The sequence below is a fragment of the Nyctereutes procyonoides genome, unplaced genomic scaffold (assembly GCF_905146905.1).
Source record: "Nyctereutes procyonoides isolate TBG_1078 unplaced genomic scaffold, NYPRO_anot_genome, whole genome shotgun sequence".
Classification (NCBI taxonomy): domain Eukaryota; kingdom Metazoa; phylum Chordata; class Mammalia; order Carnivora; family Canidae; genus Nyctereutes; species Nyctereutes procyonoides.
The window spans coordinates 18,453,703-18,473,446 of NW_026575048.1; the positions used below are offsets into that span (position 1 = coordinate 18,453,703).

Genomic DNA, 19,744 nt, shown 5'->3' on the forward strand with positions numbered 1-19,744 from the left:
TACAAATTGGTATAACACATTAGGTTTTATAATTTGCATTTTTTCCTCAGTAGTTCTATGGTTTGCTTCCTTCTTTTTTTTTTTTTAATTTTTTTTTAAATTTTTTATTTATTTATGACAGTCACACAGACAGAGAGAGAGAGAGACAGAGACATAGGCAGAGGGAGAAGCAGGCTCCATGCACCGGGAGCCCGACATGGGATTCGATCCTGGGTCTCCAGGATCGCGCCCTGGGCCAAAGACAGGCGCCAAACCGCTGCGCCACCCAGGGATCCCGGTTTGCTTCCTTCTTTATCCATAAATATAAGTATGTAATTTTAATCATTGCATAGTATTCTGTTAATAACAGCTGGGGCATCTGGGTGGTTCAGTTGGTTAAGCCTCCATCTCTTGATTTCAGCTCAGGTCATGATCTCAGGGTTGTGAGATTGAGCTCCACTTTGGGCTCTGTGCTCAGTGTAGAGTATGCTTGAGATTCTCTCTTTCTCTGCCCCTCCCTTCACTCACTTTCATCTTGTTCTCTTCCTCTCAAATAATCTGTAAAAAAAAAAAAAAAAGAAAAGAAAAAGAAATAATCACTAACTTGCACTGAGGGCTTAACCAAATGTTAGGACCTTTTTTTTTTTTTAATCTTCATTGCGACCACATGAGGTTATTTAGAGATGAGGCAAATAAGACACAAATTGGTTGTTAGTTTTCCAGAGTCACACAGCTGTAACTAGCAGAGCATATCATCTTTTTTTAAAACATATTCCTACTTTGAACATCTAGCTTATTTTTGACCTGTTGCTGTTACAAGTGACATTATGGTGAATTTCCCTTTAACTATTTCTTTCTTTTTTTTAATTTTTTAAGATTATTTATTTATTTATTCATAGAGATGCAGAGAGAGAGAGAGGCAGAGACACAGGCAGAGGGAGAAGCAGGCTCCATGTAGAGAGTCTGACGTGGGACTCGATCCAGGGTCTCCAGGATCACGCCCTGGGCTGCAGGCGGCGCTAAACCGCTGCGCCACCAGGGCTGCCCTAAGTATTTATTTCTTAAGGTTTACCTTAGGATAACTTGCTAGAAGTAGAATTGCTGAGTTAAAGGTTATGCATAATTTTGATTCATATTGCTGAATAGTCCTCCAGAATGGTTGTATAAATTTATACCTCCACCGGAGAGTCCATTTTCCCACACTTGCTAGTAGTGGATATTAGTAAACAAAATTAAAATCCTTGAGTCATAGACCTAGCTTGAGTCATAGACATTTTAAACTGCTGGCATTTGCAGACAAAGTAGGTTTTTTTGTTCTTTTTTTCCCCCCCAAATTGGGTTGTGTGTATATTATTGTCCCTATTTTAATAGGTAGAAGTTAAATAGAGTTTAACAGCCAGAACTTTAGTTCTGCTAGCTAGTAACATAATTAGTAAGGGGCAGAACTAGGATTTGAAACTAGATTTTTTAAAAGATTTATTTTATTTATTTTAGAGAGACAGAGAGCGGGTACCCTCTAGGGGGTGGGGGAGGAAGGGCAGAGGCAAAGGGAGAGGGAGAGAATCTCAAGCAGACTACCCTCTGAGTGTGGAGCCCAGCTCAGGGCTTGATCTCATGCCCTGAGATGATGACCTGAGCCGAAATCAAGAGTTAAAGGCTTAACTGACAGTCACCCAGGTGCCCCTGAAACCAGATCTTTTTGTATCAACATTTTAGTTCTTTTACTATGCTGACTTTCTAAATGAAGCTGATAGATGGCCTCTTAAGTTAAGCTGAGCATTTTGACATTATAACAGCAGTTCTCTAAGTGAGGAATATAGACCTCTGAGAGCCCTGAAACCCTTTTGGGATCCATTAGGCCAAGTATTTTCATAATAGTGCCAAATACCATTTACCTTTTTCATATTGTTGATATTTATTCTGATGGTGCAAAAGCAGTGGTGGGTAAAACTACTGGTATCTTAGAATGGCTTAAGTCAGTATCACCAAATCATATTGGTTGTCGTTATATTCTTCATTGTCAGGTACTCACAGTAAAATTCAATTTCACTTAAGAATATCTTTGATCAGGGATGCATGTCTTTGAGTGTCTGCCTTTGGCTCGGGGCGTGATCCTGAGTCCCGGGATCGAGTCCCACATTGGGCTCTCTGCATGGAGCCTTCTTCTCCCTCTGCCTATGTCTCTGACTCTCTTTCTGTGTCTCTCATGAATACATTAAAAAAAAAGAATATCCTTGATCAGGGGTGCTGGGTGACTCAGTCAGTTAAGCATATGCCTTCAGCTTGGGTCATGACCACAGGGTCCTGGGATCAAGCCCCATATCAGGTTCCCTGCTCAGCAGAGAGTCTGTTGCTCCCCTTGCTGTGCTCTCTCTTTCTTTCTGTGTCAAATAAATAAAATCTTAAAAAGAATGTTCTTGATCAAACATTAAAAATTATTAATTTTATTAAATCTTACTCCTGAATACACATCTTTTTAATATTCTGTGTGATGAAATGGGAAGCATGCCAAGAGCATTTCTGATGCCCACTTGAAATGCAGGATGATTGATTGGATTGTGAGCTATACTGGTTAAATTTCTTTTTCATGGTACATTATTTTTACTTGAAAGAATGTCTTACAAACTCGTTATTAAGTATTAGATATTTGGCAGACAATTTCTGGAAAATTAATAAAATAAGTCTGTCATTTCAAGAAAAACAACTGGCAATATTTGTTGCCAATGATAAAATGTGAGTTTTCAAGCAAAAATTTTGAATTTTGGAAAAATATCATGAGTGTGACAGCTTCCTCATTCTCTTAGACTCTTCTAATGAGCTTGGTAATGATTTTAATGAATGTGATTATAGCATAATGAAATGTATTAACATTTGGAAGATCTCACCTTACTCAGCGATATAATTTTTTCCCAAATAAGCAACCCATGACATAGATAAAAAATCCATTCAAAGTTCAAGGTAGACCAATGTATTTTAATGTAGTCAAGTTTGAATAATTTATTCATATAGTTGCAGATTCCACATCATAACTTTTTTTTAAGATTTTAATTATTCATTCATGAGAGACCGAGAGAGAGAGGCAGAGACACAGGCAGAGGGAGAAGCAGGCTCCATTCAGGGAGCCCAACATGGGACTCAATCCTGGATCTCCAGGATGCCATCCCAGGCTGAAGGTTGGTGCTAAACCGCTGAGCCACTAGGGCAGCCCACCATATCATAACCTTTAAGAAAGTACCACTTATTGAGTTCGGGGATAGTGTCTAAGAATATCCATAAATGATCTGAAAAAGCTGTTAAAAGAGAGCCAACCATGGCTGGAGGACCATACTAAGAGATGTATTGGAGTGCCCTCATTTCTTTGTAATGTGTTAAATATGTATAATGGTTACTTAAGTAGTTTGTAGATACCATATTCTTGATTCTTCTGGCATGATAGCCATACACAGATGCTTAGGATAGACTGAAAAAGACCTGCAATCCTGTCCTCAAAGACATGCTTTTCTTGCAGGTTACCATTCCACCATTTCGTGACCCTTTGAAAAAGGCACAATATAACAAAGATGATGAAAAAAGAACTCTTCTTCAGTGTAAAACTGGTACTTAGTGCCTAATTGTTATGTGATTTCATAACTCAAGAGCAGTGGGAGTTGCATTTAAGGGTGCTAATTTAGGTTACTAATCTTTCTGCAGGCAAGATATATACAATGAAAGAATTTAAAGAGACTGAAAAGGCCAAACTGCATTCCAGATTCCCAAGTATTTCTAACTCAAGGCATTTTATGACTCCAAATGAGTGGCTTAAGGTGCCTACAACCTACATAGAAAGTGAATTTTGTAAAAGGAGCAGGTAATGGTTAATATAATAGAAATTATGGAACCTCTTAGAATTTGAAAACTCTTCTTGAGACAGTATAAATTTTTGTCATAGTTCTGATTATTTTAAATTTCATTCTTCTTTTTTTAAAAAAGATTTTATTTATTTGAGAGAGAACGAGAAAGAATACAAGGGGTGAGGGAGAGGGGCAGAGGGAGAGGGAGAAGCAGACTTCCTGCTGAGCAGGGAGCCCAATATGGGGCTCGATCCAAGGACCCTGAGATCATGACCTGAGTCAAAGGTAGTTGCTTAACCAACTGAGCCATCAGGCACCCCCAAACATTTCATTTTTCAATGAGAAATCTATAATTCTTGTCTTTGTTCCTATTTTTGATGTTTCTTTTTTCTTGGGCACTTTCAAGATTTTCTCTTTGCTTTTCATTAGCTACAGTGTGATGTGTCTAGGTGTTTTTTGTTGTTTTTGTTCTTCGTATTTTCCTTTCTATTGATCCTGCTTAGGGTTCTCTGAGGTTCTTGTATCTGTGGTTTAACATCTTTCATTACTTTTTTTTTTTTTTTGAAAAATTTGAAACCTTTATCACTTCAAATATTTCTCATGCCCCATTCTTTGTTTTTCTTTTCCTTCTGAGACTCCAATTATATGTATATTAGACCATTTGATATTGTCTCATAGCTCCATAGGTCTTAATTTGTACTTTTGTGTTAAAATTTTTTTCTACTTGTATTTCAGTTGCACAATTTTTACTACCTATCTTTAGGTTCACAGAGCCTTTCCTCATCTGAGTCTCATCTCTTGATCAGCCTGCCAGAGGAATTCTTTGTCTCCAATGTGATTTAAAAAAAATTATGTAACCATTTGAGAGAGAGAGCAAGATGAGCACAAGCAGGGAGGAGGGGCAGAGGGAAAAGCAGACTCCCTGCTGAGCAGGGAGCTTCATGCAGGACTTGATCCCAGGACACTGCGATCATGACCTGAGCTGAAGGCAGATGCTTAACCAACTGAGCCACCCAGGTACCCTCCGATGTGACTTTTATTTCCAGCATTTCCATTTAATTTTTTTGTATAGTTCTCGTTTCTCCTAAAATTTTGTTTATACAAGTTCACCTTTCCACTAGATTCTTTAACATATTAGTCATAGTTATTTTAAATTCTCTGATAGTTGGGCAGCCCCCGTGGTGCAGTGGTTTAGTGCCGCCTGCAGCCCAGGGCGTGATCCTGGAGACCCGGGATCGAGTCCCACATCAGGCTCCCTGCATGGTGCCTGCTTCTCCCTCTGTCTGTGTCTCTGCCTCTCTCTCTAGCTGTGTCTCTATGAATAAATAAATAAAAATCTTTAAAATAAAAACAAATTCTCTGATAGTTTCCATGCTAGGGTTATTCTGAATGTGATTTTATTGATTGCTTTCACTTTTTTTTTTTTAAGATTAAAAACAAAAAGAGTACATGAGCAGGGGTAGGGAGGGATAGAGAGGGGGAGACAAGCAGACTCCCAGGACCTTGGAATCATGACCTGAGCCAAAGGCAGATGCTTAGCAGACAGAGCCACATGGGCACCCCCTAGCCACACTTTAAATACTTGGTTGTCAAGGGCCATATTTATCTCTGGAGAAAGTTCTATCAGACAGTGCTATATGAGATCTGACAGGAGGGGGAATTCAGTACTTCACAGATTAGAACACAACAGCAGCTCAGCTTAAAGGTCTCACATTTATTACTGGACCAACCTACTGATATAGAAGCATAGTAACAGAAAATAATTTCCTTGATAAGACATGTCTATTGGCCAGGAAGGAAAGATGTTTCCATATTGGTAGGATAAGAACATGTGATCTCCACGCAGCTTAAATATGTGTGCCAGTTATGTTTGCTATCTCATCATGTGCGATGCCTCCTCATAGACTCAGTTTGGTTCTTCTTCAGTGTCTGTGAAACTAGGTTGGACCCATTTTGTGAAAAGCCTTCCATGCCAGCTTAAAAATTTAGATTTTGTCATGTGGATATAGAGAGTCATTGAGGATAGTTGAGGAAAGCATAAAAAGCTGGAAAATTTTATCTGGCATATGATGTGTATGATTAAAGATAAGATAGGCCTGGAAGTCGGAGATCTTTGAAGTTTTTATAAGGATCTATGTTGTGTTGATATAGGCCTCAATATAGTGGCAAAAGGAATGAAATGAAGAGATGGATGTGATAAAACAAAGGAATTTTAGACTTTGGTGGCCAGATTTGGAGGGCCAGGGAAAAGGAAGAATCAGAGAGGAATTTGGTTTTGAGAATTGTTATTTTATGTATTAATTTCCTAAGGCAATTGTAACAAAGTACTACAAACTGGATAGTTTAAAACAATAGAAGTTTATTCTCTCCTGGTTCTGAGAGCTAGAAGTATAAAATTGAGAGGTCAGCATTGTCATTCCCTCTATGAAGGCTCTAGGGGAGGCTTCTTCCTTGCCTGTTTCCTAGCTGCTGGTGGCTGCTGGCCATCTTTTTAGTTGGTCTGCAGTCTTACCACTCTAATGTCTGTCTCCATTGTCATGTGGTCTTCTTCCCTCTGTGTCGGTATCCAATTTCCCTCCTTTTTTTTTTCTTTTTTTAAAGATTTTATTTATTCATGAAAGACACACACACAGAGAGAGGCAGAGACACAGGCAGAGGAAGAATCAGGCTCCATGCAGGGAGCCGGATGCGGGACTCGATCCTGACACTCCAGGATCATGCCCTGAGCCAAAGGCAGATGCTCGACCGCTGAGCTACCCAGGCGTCGCCCCCCCCCCTTTTTTTTCTTTAAAAGTTTCATTTATTTCTTTGAGAGAGAAAGTACAAGTGGGGATAGGGAGAGAGAGACAAACAGACTCCATGCTGAGCTTGGGGATCCATGCAGGGCCCAATCCCATGACCCTGATATCATGACCAGAGCTGAAACCAAGAGTCAGACACTCAACTGACTGAGCCACCTAGGTGCTCCTCTTATTTCCCCTCTTAAAATATCTGTCACTAGATTAGAGCCCATCCTAATCCATTATGACCTCATTTTTAAAAATATTTTATTTATTTATTTATTTATTCATTCATTCATTCATTCATTCATTCATTCATTTATTTATTTAAGAGAGAGAGAGAGAGAGAGAGAGGCAGAGATACAGGCAGAGGGAGAAGCAGGCTCTATGCAGGGAGCCCGATGTGGGACTCGATCCCGGGTCTCCAGGATCACGCCCTGGGCTGAAGGTGGTGCTAAACACTAAGCCACAGGGCTGCCCCATTATGACCTCATTTTAACTTGATTACATCTGCAAAGGCCTTATTTCCAGATAAGCTCACATTCACAAGTGTCAGAGTTTAGGACTTGAACATATTTTTTCTGGGGGACACAATTCAACCCATATATCAAATTAATTCAATCAGAGAATCATATATTGAGTTGTAATTGCCTTTAAAGAATTCACAATAGGGCATACCAGGTGGCTCAGTGGTGTAGTGCCACCTTCGGCCCAGGGTGTGATCCTAGAGACCAGGGATCAAGTCCCATGTTGGGCTTCCTGCATGGAGCCTGCTTCTCCCTCTCCCTGTGTCTCTGCCTCTCTCTGTGTGTCTCTCATGAATAAATAAATAAAATCTTTAAGAAAAAAAAATAAAGAATTCACAATAGAGAAGATAGCTATTTAAAGAATTCCATTACAAAGTGGCAGATGTGATAATACTGATACACATAGGTTGTTATGGAAGCAGAGGAGGAATATTTAATGCAGCCTAGTAGAAAATATAAAAGTAGGATCCTGGATAAAAATTGTTTAAAAATGAAAGAGCTCCTGGGTGGCTCAGTCAGTTAAGCTTTCAACTTTTGATTTTGGCTCAGGTCAGACCTCAGGGTCATGAGATTGAGCCCTGTATCAGGCTCTGTGCTGGTGTGGAGCCTGCTTAAGATTCTTCTCTCCCTCTGCCGTTACCTCTCTAATTTTTTTTTTAAAATGAAGAGAAGCATCAATTTCTTATCATTGAAATTATTCAGTGTGTGGTTTATATGGTTTTATTAATTTAAATGATCTCTAGTTTGGGTGAATCCGGGAGAAAACTTACTGTCTAAAGTTAACAGATCTGTAGGAGTGTAGAGATTAGAGACAGTTACATAGAAGATGGAATCCATATGGTTGTCATCTGGCTTCTATTTTATACCATAGTTTCAGAGACTTTGTTTTTCTGAAGTTCAGCCTTTAATGTTCAATTCTGGTGTATCTGAAATATCTTTTTTTTTTAAGATTTTATTTATTTATTCATGAGAGAGAGAGAGAGAGAGAGAGACAGAGACAAAGGCAGAGGGAGAAGCAGGCTCCATGCAGGGAGCCCGATATGGGATTTGATCCCGGGGCTCCAGGATCACGCCCTGGGCCGAAGGCAGGCGCTAAACCGTTGAGCCACCCAGGGATCCTCTGAAATATCTTTACTCTCCTTCTTTAAAGATAATTTGCTGAATACAAAATTCTAGGTTGATATTTATTTTCTCTTAATGCTTTAAATATATAATTCTCTTGTTTTTGGTTTCTGTTATTTATAAGAAGTCTGCTGTCATTCCGATTTTCATCCTTTCTCTATGGCTGCTTATAATTTTTTTGTTGTTGTTTTGTTTTGTTTTTAGTGTTCTGCACTCTTGCTACAGGTGTCTATGTATGGGTTTCTTTTTATTTAACCTACTGGTATATATTGTGCTTCCTGTATCTCTATATTCTGTTTTCATCAGTCAGGAAAATTTGCAGCACTGATCTCTTTATTGATTTTTCTTCATTCTTTCCATTCTAATTCTCAAATTAGACATATATTAGACTTTTAAATATTTTTTTGAGGAGGAGGGGCAGAGGGAGAGAGAATCTTTTTTTAAAGATTTATTTATTAGAGAGCAAGCACAAGCAGGGAGAGGGGCAGAAGGAGAGAGAAGGGAAGCAGACTCCCTACGGAGCAGAGAGCTTTATGGGGGCTGGATCTCAGGACCCCGAGATCATGACCTGATCCCAAATCAAAAGTCGAATGCTTAACCAACTGAGCCACCCCAGCATCCCAGATCTTCTTATATCTTAATATCTTTCACATTTTCCATCTCTTTAGGTAATTTCTTTGGATATATTTTCAAATTTACTAATTCTTTTCTCACTGTGTTCAATATTAACATTTAAATTTCTTAAATTTCCTTCTTCCAATATGCTTGTTCATTCCTGATAGACTCTTACTGTTATCATGATGACTGGATCATTTCTTTCTTTAAAATATAAAATACATTGGTATACTATATTCTGTATCTGATTATTTCAAATTCTTTATTTTTTGGGAAGCTAAATCTATTGTTTTTCCCTGCTAACTCTCAATTATAATGGTTTTCCTTCTTGTGTGCTTTGCTTAGTGAATTTTATTTGTGATTTAACTATACAGTTTTATCTTTGGGTAGCTTATTGGCCCAAACAGGGGGAGAATTTGTTTCTGTTTCTGTCTCTGCTGGTGGCTGGGATATCATCAACCTGGGCTGGCATCAGCTCCCTTCAAAAGTCCATAGGCTTATAAGCTCAGTGTGACAGTCTCAAGTTTAGCATCCCCACATGGCTCAGTATCTTGTTAACTCTGTTGTTGGCATGTGCCTTCAGTTGTATTCTACTCATTCTTGCTGCCCACCACTACAGACCCAGCTTCCCACACTCCTGGCCTCTACTGTGTGTGTGTGTGTGTGTGTGTTAAAGAGCTTTTTTCTTTCTTGTGAGATTAGTGAAGCCTCAAAGAGTGAGTGGGTTCCCTCAAAGAAGTGAATTTCAAACTAGTATATATAGTGAGGGCTTCTATTCACTAATAGTGTAGAGGGACTCAATTTCTAGATTCTGAAGTCTATTTGTTCTCCTCCTAAATATTGATCTGCTTGGAGACAGGCTTGCATTCACATTATTTCTTAACCCACCTTTTTTTTTGTTGTTGTTAAAGATTTTATTTATTTATTCATGAGAGAGACAGACACAGGGAGAGAGAGAGGCAGAGACATAGGCAGAGGGAGAAGCAGGCTCCATGCAGGGAGCCCGAGGTGGGACTCAATCCCGGGTTTCCAGGATCGTGCCTTGGGCTGAAGGCGGTGCTAAACCGCTGAGCCACCTGGGCTGCCCTCTTAACCCACTTTTAAAAGAAAGTTCTGCCTTTCAACCTGGGTATAAAAAAAATTCTAGGGTACCAAATAAAGGGATAAATAAAAATACTGGCTTTAGAGAGACTTCTTTTAATGATGAAGCAAGGAAATTCAACCCACAGGTCTTTCTGCATTTCCTTGTCATATATATTTTATTTCACTTTAATTAGTTGACTGATTTAAAGGCTTGCCTTAGAATCAGGGTAGTAGGGGCGCTTGGATGGCTCAGTGAATTGAACATCAGACTTTTGATTTCAGCTCAGGTCATGATCTCAGGGTCATGGGATCAAGCCCCAAGTCAGGCTCTGCACTCAGTGGGGAGTCTACTTGAGATACTGTCTCTTTTGCTCTGTCCCTCTCCTGGCTTGCACATTTGTGCTCTCTCTTAAATAAATCTAAAAAAAAAAAAAAAAAAAAAAAAAAAAAAAAAAGCAAGCCAGAGTACTTAGTCTCTGTTGGGTTGCTCTGAATTTGGAATAAAGTTAGATAATTTAGTGATACTTTTCTTTCAATATAACTGGAATATTTTGTGTGACTGCCAAAATTTTCAAAATACATTGGCTGTAATCCTCATCTAACAGTGTTATGTGATTGCTTTCAGATTTGGTGTGCTTTATCAATATGATGGTTAAAATCTATTGTATCAAATAAATATTCTAAAAGTTTTGTAGTAAGACCAACACTCATTTTATCCCAATAAATACTTGATATTTTAAAAATTTCCTCTTAACAAGAAACAAACTTATTTAAACTTACAATGAAAACTTTAGGTGTTAGCTTTAAAATGTACAAGGTAGGGCAGCCCTGGTGGCTCAGCGGTTTAGCGCTGCCTTTAGCCCAGGGTGTGATCCTAGAGACCCGGGATCAAGTCCTATGTGGGGTTCCCTGCATGGAGCCTGCTTCTCCCTTTGCCTATGTCTCTGCCCCGCCCCCCGTCATGAATAAATAAATCTTTAAAAAAAATGTACAAGGAAGGCAGTGCCTGAGTGGCTTAGTCGGTTAAGCATCTGCCTTTGGCTCACATCATGATTTCAGGATCCTGGAATCAAAACCCACATAAAGCTTTCTGCACAGCAGAGAGCCTGCTTCTCCCTCTCCCTCTGACTCTCTTCCCTGCTTGTGTTCTTTCTGTCTCTTTCTCTGTGTCAAATAAATTTTAAAAAATAATAAAATGTAGAAGAGGATATGTGATTTTTCAAAATTCTTAAGAGTATATAAACAAAACTGTTTAAGTTCACTGTCTCAGAGCTCCTAGTCAGCCATTAATATATATATTTTGTTCCACATATATACATGTCATATATATTCTATCTTTACATGTAGTGTAAATTCCTTAAGGATAGTAATTGGGTGGCACAAAGTCAATGTTTGCTTCATGAACAAGTAATTATTAAATATAGTGACCAGAGGTGGCAGTCAAAGAAGATCCTGATATTTAATTGTAGGTCACTAGGAAAATGATGATGCCATTAGCAAAAGGGAGGAGCACAAAGGAACAGATTCAGAAAGGTAGTGGATAAGTTCAATTTTGTTCATACTGAGTTTTATACACTGGTGGTCCTTTCAGGTAAAGATGTATTATAGACTGTTGGAAGAGTTTGCTATAAGGAAAAAGAAAGGTAGTTGAGAAGGTCTAATTGGATAATACCCTTCTATTCCAAAGTTTTCATTATCCTTGGATTCCTTTACTATTTATTATCATTCTTAAGGTTCTAAGGAAAGGCTTGCTTAGAAAAAGCTCCTGCAGAGAAATGACCCAATGCATTAGCCCTTCTCAGATATATCAATACAGGAAATCTTTCCATCTTTTTATTTTGTTAATATTTATTTATTTGAGAGAGAGAGAGAGAGAGAGTACGGTGGGGAGGCAGAGGGAGACTCTTAAGCAGACTTAAGCACTGAGCATGGAGCCCAACGTGGGGCTCAATTCCATGACCCTGAGATTATGACCTGAGCCCCTTATCTTTTTATTTTATATACTAATCCAGATGTTTGCTATACTCATTTATTTCCTTTTCTCAAAACATATTTCAAAATTCACATTCTCTAGGAAAATCCATTCGGACTAAATCAGGATCAGATTGATCCTTTCCATTAGTTCTTTGTGTGGCCAAATATTTGCATGCTGGATAAACTGAGAAAGTTAGGATAACGCCCACACTTTCACTTTCAAATGACTGAATCTACCCTAGAAAAGGAGTCATTGATTGAAGCTTTCTACTGCTTACAGAAATTGGGAAGTCCTAAGAAACAGGGCTGAGTTTCAGAAACAGGTTCCAAAATCACGATGCAGAACTCCCTGGCCGAGGGGTATATGTTATTTCTGCTGTGATCAGGAAATTTCTTCTTGCTACTGGCCTCAGGACCATACCAGTTCTGACATAATCTGTATCAGCAAAGCAGATGCTCCTCACAGGGCCAGTATCACTCTTGCAGTCAGCTCTCAAGAAGGGGTAAGACTGGAGGAATCGAATGGTAACATAGGATAGGAATTGGAGTGTTTCAGATCTCCCTTGGGAAAGCACTTTATGTTTATGCTCATACATGACACAATTGCTATGGCTTCTTTTTACATTACAGTATAAGCTCCTAGTAGAGAGGGAGTGCTTTCAACTTTGTCTCCCTAGTTCTAGGTTCTCAGTAACCAATCTCTATCATGGTTTCAGTAACTCTTAAACACTCAAGAATGTACACTAGTTTGAAATAATGGTCTTTGGTCTTTTGGACAATATATATAGCAGTCAATGTGTAACAATAATTTCTGTATACATGTAAGATAGTTTTATTTTCAAAGTGTCCTCACAGATGTTATCTTGTTAAAGGTTAAAAGTGAAAATGAATTTTAATGATTGTAGTTTTGATTTGAAACCTTTGACAAGAGCTTCTCATCCTGTGGAATCTCAGCAAGAAAAAAAAGCAGTTATTTACAAGTAAGTCTGTTATTCCATAACTTTGCTTTTTTTCCTTTAAAAATGCTTGGCTGTGTTTCTACCCCCTGCCATCCTTTCATGTTGCTGGAGCAGTACTGAGGCATATACCACAGTCCTGTGGTGTGACCTCAGGCATCTCCTGCCTCCATGTCTGGGTGAAGTGGCAACTTTCCTTAACTTTGTCTGGTTTTAAAGAACAAATTGCAAAAAAAAAAAAAAAAAAAAAAAAAAAAAAAAATTGCTAAAACATTCAGAAATAATCACAGAAAATAAATTGTTAACAACCCAAAGGTTAGGAGATTTTTAATTGGAATTGAAACAAAATGGAATTTTGGACTAATTTTGGTGGATAGTAGGTATACCCAGAGTGAAAAGATGTTATGAGAACAGTGGTGGTAGTGTGTGACAGAGGGAATCATCTCAATTGCCTAGGTACGGAATTAAAGTAAGAGATTTCTCTATATAATTACATGTTTAACTATCTGATTGCGACTAATGAGATCCCTCAGAGTTGCTGCAGGGAATGTAAAATGGTACAGCAACTTTGGAAAATACTTTGGCAGTTTCTCAAAACGTTAAAAGTTAAATGACCATGTGACCCAGCAATTCAACTTCTACCTAGGAGAAATGGCAACATAGGTTCGAATAAAGGCTTACATGTAAGTGATCTTGGCAATATTATTCACAATAGCCAAAAAGTGGAAACAACCCAAATATTCATCAGCTAGTGAATGGATAAATTAAATATGCTATATCCAGGGTGCCCGGGTGCTTAGTTAAGTGTCTGCCTTCAGCTCAGGTCATGATCCTGGAGTCCTAGGATTGAGCCCCATGTTGGTCTCCTTGCTCAGCAGGGAGTCTGCTTCTCCCTCTCCCTCTGCCGTTCCTCCTCTTGTGCTGTCTCTCGCTTTTAAAAAAATCTTTTAAAAAAATGTGCTAGGGGATCCCTGGGTGGCTCAGCGGTTTGGCGCCTGCCTTTGGCCCAGGGCGCGATCCCCGAGTCCTGGGGTCGAGTCCCGCGTCGGGCTCCCGGCATGGAGCCTGCTTCTCCCTCCTCCTGTGTCTCTGCCTCTTTCTCTCTTTTCTCTGTGTCTATCATAAATAAAAATAAATAAATAAATCTTAAAATAAATAAATAAATAAATAAATAAATAAAATAAATGCTATAACTATACATGGAGTATTTGATGATTAAAAGGAAGAGAAGTACAGATAGATGTTACTAAATGAATGAACGTAAAAACTATTATACTTTATAAAAGAGGACAATCACAAAAGAACACATATATGATTCTATCTCTAGGAAATATCAAGAAAGACAGATCTATAGAGATAAGAAGTGGATTGTTGTTGGACTAGGGCTAGGGTTGGGAATGGATAGTAATTGTAAATGAGAATGAGGTTTTTAGACTGACAGAAATGTTCTAAAATTAGGTCATGGTGATGGTTGTACAACTCTAAATATACTAAAAATCATTGACTTCTATATGTAAAATGGGTGAATTTTATGGTGTGTAAATTACACCTAGTAAAACTGTTGATAATAATAATAAAGAACCTACTAAAGCAAAAGAAAAATGAGCTTTGGTGATGTTGTTTAGGAGGTTGGCATACAATTCTCTGTTCCAAAAAAGCCCCAAAGTAAGCTGCAGTACCCTTTCCTTTTTCTGAATAGGCTCAGAATTTGATGAATAAATGCAGTGTGGCAGAAGCCAGAGGACTTTCAGAGATGCTTGATGCTGGCATGGGCAGCAGAGAGAATGATTAGTTACTAATTTTAGAAACGGAGGACTATTAGAGCTGGAGCTGGACATTGTGGACTTCTCAGTGTCCTAGAGGTGTGGTTTAACAATTGGCTGCTTTTTTTGGGCTCCCTGCATGGAGCCTACTTCTCTCTCATGCCTCTGTCTCTCTCTCTCTCTCTGTCTCTCATGAACAAATAAAATCTTAAAAACAAAACAAAACAAAACAAACCCAAACAATTGACTGCTTTTTGAATGGGAGTTGAAATTAAGGGATAATAGGAAGTATTGGAACTAAGCCCTATTCACTTGGTAGCCAAAGGCCTTTAAAAGATGGAATAAGTTAAAATCACTCTTTCATACTAGGTTTCAAAAGAGAAGTTTCTCTACAATCCCTCAAGTGTCACAGTCTCGTGGATCTGTTTGGGTCAGGTGTTAGGATATTAAACATTTGAATCCTATTTAATTTCTATATATGATATAAAAGAAGGGGAGTCCTCAAATATCTCCTCTAGCAGAGTAGGACTCAGATATGAGGAGAATATTGCATATTAGTGTGCCTATATTTTAGACTAGAGGCTTAAGTCTATGAGCTACCCTCTGTCTATAAATTAGGGAAACGTCCCAGTTATGGCGTTGGGGGTGGAGAAGGCATATTTGTCTTTGGCAGTTAGACCTTCCTCAGGAAGACACAACGAACAGCTCTATGAGGGGGTTATGTACTCTGAAAGAGCCTCAGTTAGCTGTTTGATTAAGCAGCAAAGAGATTGCAAATGAAACTATTTTTAGAACAAGATAATGCTATTTATTTGAGTTTCTTTTAATATATATTTTTTTTAATTTTTATTTATTTATGATAGTCACAGAGAGAGAGAGAGAGAGAGAGGCAGAGACATAGGCAGAGAGAGAAGCAGGCTCCATGCGCTGGGAGCCCGACGTGGGATTCGATCCCGAATCTCCAGGATCGCGCCCTGGGCCAAAGGCAGGCGCCAAACCGCTGCGCCACCCAGGGATCCCTTGAGTTTCTTTTAAATAAAAATGTGTAGATTGATTCATATTGAACTCAGCAACTTCAAAGTAAAAAAAAAAAAATAAATGCTACAATTGAGTTGGGTATTTAAGAGAATACTTTCTGGTTCCTTCCTACAGAAACAAAGGATCATCCCTTCTGGAAAAAGAACCTCTATGTTTTCATGAGAGAAAGAAGAAAGAGGCCAATTCTGAAGGTCACTTCCTTGACCCTCAGCAGAAGATAGAGAGGGATGGGGCCCAGTATGAGGTGAGAGCTGGAATGGTCATTTTTGCCATACACGGGCAGCAATTGCTGATACCAAAATCTGAGCAGCTGGGAGTGTCTCTGTATGACAGGTTTTTAGGAAGAGAGGAGGCAGTGGGCTGCACCCCTTTACCCCAAACAAGGCAAGGGATTGGGTAAAAGAAACCCGAGAAGCAGCTTCCTTTATTCAGAGGGAATGAGGAGAATTGCCCTGGGAGTTATTACACAATGGACATGCCCTCTGGTGGGTGAGCTATCAGATTTTCCCACCTCCCTCTTATGAATGTTAACCCTTCTTTTGTTTCACCATCATCTTTACCATTTACCACTTATCATGCCCAAGCCAGGCCCCAAATTTTGTTCCCCTTAATTCAACCCAGACAGGCAGAAAATTTTCAAAAGGACGATGTACTAAATTCAGTGTAGGAAAATTTTTTTTAAGATTTTATTTATTTATTCATGAAAGACAGAGAGAGAGAGAGAGAGAGAGAGAGAGAGAGGGAGGGAGGGAGGGGGGGGGAGGCAGAGACACAGGCCGAGTGAGAAGCAGGCTCCATGCGGGGAGCCTGATGTGGGACTCCATCCCGGGACTCCAGGATCACGCCTTGGGCTGAAGGCAGGTGCTAAACCACTGAGCCACCCAGGGATACCCCATTGTAGGAAAATTTAAGTAAAAGCCCCCAAATTAAAAAATGTAAAATGTATAGAAATAGAGCTGTTCACACAACACAGGTTTCTCATCCTAAGGTAACTACAGTTAAACCTTGTAGCCATGTGACTGGGTCTACTGCTTCCAGATCTACCTGCCACTTCTCCCCTTCAGTTCTCCACTCTTGTGTGTCCTGAGGACCTGGAGTAGAGCTTCTTTTAGGAGTGGATTTGGAGAAGTCACAGCCCACCTTCCCCATCTCCTGGTTAGAAATCATTATAGGAATGGAATGTTAGTTCTATCTTACATCCTTTCTGTCTCTCCATTTCCCTATTCCTACCCACAAAGGATAAGGGAGCTACTTTTTTTTACTCACACATGGATTTCTTATTAAAATTTTATTTTGTAGTTTAACTCCTTTTACTGTCATGTTTTAGCATCTTCCCATGTGCTTGTTACTGTCTTCCTCAAATTTTTTTTAAAGATTTTGGGTGCCTGGGTGGCTCAGTTAAGTAGCTGCCTTCGGCTCAGGTCATGATCTCAAGGTCCGGGGATTGAGCCCCATGTTGGGCTCCCTGCTCAGGGGGGTAGTCTGTTTCTCCCTCTCCCTCTCCACATCCCTATGCATTTTGTCTCTTTTTGCTCTCTCTCTAAGATTTTATTTGAGAGAGAGAGAGCAAGAGAGAGCATGAACAGGGGGAGGGACAGAGGAAGAGGGGCAAGCAGATTCCCACTGAGCCCCAAATTGGGCTCTAGCCTAGGACCCTGAGATCATGACCTGAGCTAAAGGCAGATGGTTAGCTGACTGAGCCACCAAGGATTCCCTCTTCCTCAGAATTTTAATAAACACCTACTCTGAGCCAGGCAGTATTTGAGGGACATAGTGGTAAACAAAAGAGGTAAATCTCTAATCTTGAGGAGCTTACATTTTGATGGGGAAGGGAAACAGACAAATAAATGTAATATGTGAGCTAGCAATGAATGCACTGAAGAAAATAAAACAGGTGAAGTGGGGCAGAAGAACTACATCAACAGAACAGGTTTATTTATTAAAGGTTTTATTTATTTATTTGAGAGAAAGCGAGAGAGAGAGAGAGAGAGAGAGAGAGAGAGAGAGCACAAGCAGGGGGAGGGGCAGAGGGAGAAGCAGACTCCCCACTGAGCAGGAAGCCCAGTGTGGGGCTCTATCCCAGGAGATCCCAGGGCCCTAAGATCATGACCCAAGCTGAAGGCAGCCACTTAACTGATTGACCCATGCAGGTACCTCAACAGAACAGATTTAAATGGACAGCAAGAAAAAAAAAAACAAAACAGTTGATTTATACTGATACCTTATAAATATATGTTATATTGATTGGTATGAGTATCTTGAATGTAACCAGTCCCCCAAAGGATTAGTGTTTACTTTTGTATTTGTGTCCCTCTTACTGCCAAACCTGCTTTGCCTCCAGATTTCCCCTCATTCAGGGGAATCAGATTATAATACAATCAGGACCCTTCAAGACAAAAATCTATGAGCTGTCTTTGATTTTTGCTTTCCCTCCGTTCCCATGTCTTAACAGGTACTGAGCTCTGTCTGCTTATTTACTTTTTGGTTTCTTACTACTCTCACCAGTTCAAGCCATTGTGATCCTAACTGGCCTAATGCATTGGCCTCCTAACTGGTTTTCCTGCATCTGCGGTTGCCCCTGTATAATACATTCTACATGCAGAAGCTATATTTTTTTAAAACTGTTAGACCTGGGATCCCTGGGTGGCGCAGCGGTTTGGCGCCTGCTTTTGGCCCAGGGCGCGATCCTGGAGACCCGGGATCGAATCCCACGTCGGGCTCCCGGTGCATGGAGCCTGCTTCTCCCTCTACCTGTGTCTCTGCCTCTCTCTCTCTCTCTGTGACTATCATAAGTAAATAAAAAAAAACAAACTTTAAAACTGTTAGACCTGATTTCTCCTCTCCTCAAAATCTTTGAATGGCTTCCCTTCACACTTTGGATTTTATTCTAATTCCTTACCATGGTCTCTAAGTCCCTGTACCATTAGGCACCTGCCTCCCCTCCAACCTCACTCCCTGCCTTCTCTCCACATGCACTATGCTCCAGCCTCACCAGCCTTTTTCTGTTTTCTGAGCGTATCAACTTAACTCCCATCTCAGGCTTTTGCTTCTGTCAGTCCTACCTGGAACACTCTTTCCCCAGATCTCTCTATGTCTCATTCCCTCAGTTCATCCAGACCTCTGCACAAATACCTTCTCAGAGAAGAAGCCTTTTCTAACTTTTCTTGTTAAAATAGTTCCCCTATGCTCCCTACCCCCTTTACTTGTAAAGAGGTGGGATTCAGGACTCAAATGGAGTACAGGACAAGCCATGCATGCATTGTAAAAGGAAAGAAGGCAGAGTATGTGGATATGGCTTGGTAAATTTTGTGAAGGAACATTGTTTACTTCTGTTTACCTAATTTTCTCAGTGAAGTGAGAAGGTCATTTTTCAGCTGATAGTGAAGGTGGAAGATTAAGATTCAGAGGTTTGAAAAAAGGGAATAAAGGAAGGTAGTCTTTTCTAAATCACAATGATTGTAGTGTAAATTAGTACTCCAGACATCCTGACAATCTGAAAGAGGACCCCATAGGGAGTCCTTCAACTCATATCACACATCAGTGACCCGCCCTCCCCTCCCCCATGATAGGGTTGGTTGTATCCCAGAATCTCTGCATGTTTTGAATCCAGATAGAGTGAGCAGAGGCTGAGACAGGTTTAGGTGGGGCCTTTGCCTGTGAGATGAGTCACTCACCTCTGGCAGGACTAAGCTTCACGGAGGTCAGGTCAGCTGGGCTGAGGAACTCTTTCTGCTCTCATAAACTCCCCATTCCTCTATCACATGTTCACTCTTCTTTCCTGTCACCTTCAGAAGGTTTTAGCAACCAAAGAGCACACACTCTGATCCTTGGTTGGTAAGAGGACACAAAAGAAGGCTGTTCCAGAGGAAGCCATCTGCCAGCAGGATCTATTCAGGGTGAGGAACAAGGAAGGGACTCAAGCACCTGCAGTAAACACTTCATTTTTGAGTTCAGTGTTTGTATGATAATTAAGAAATCACACTACCATGTATTGACAGCTATTGCAAATGTATTTTCCCCAGAAGTTAAATATTGTCTGAAAAATCCAATAAAAATAATGATAGCTACCTTACTGAG

At 39.9% G+C, this 19,744-nt stretch overlaps 1 protein-coding gene across 6 annotated transcripts in view; it reads left to right on the top strand.

The window, feature by feature from the left end:
• LOC129510907 (protein FAM228B-like) overlaps positions 1 to 19,744 on the top strand; it is a 43,860-nt gene that overhangs the window by 6,630 nt on the left and 17,486 nt on the right. For 4 of the 6 annotated variants that reach the window (XM_055327225.1, XM_055327224.1, XM_055327228.1 and 1 more), the window contains 4 exons: positions 3,488 to 3,575; positions 3,670 to 3,826; positions 12,783 to 12,890; positions 15,782 to 16,393. In XM_055327225.1, the coding sequence (XP_055183200.1) occupies positions 3,488 to 3,575; positions 3,670 to 3,826; positions 12,783 to 12,890; positions 15,782 to 16,067 (639 nt within the window). In that variant the 3' untranslated portion in view covers positions 16,068 to 16,393. Of the gene's footprint in view, positions 1 to 3,487; positions 3,576 to 3,669; positions 3,827 to 12,782; positions 12,891 to 15,781; positions 16,394 to 19,458; positions 19,707 to 19,744 lie in introns of those variants that run through there. The other 2 variants (XM_055327229.1, XM_055327227.1) reach the window with 2 other exon arrangements.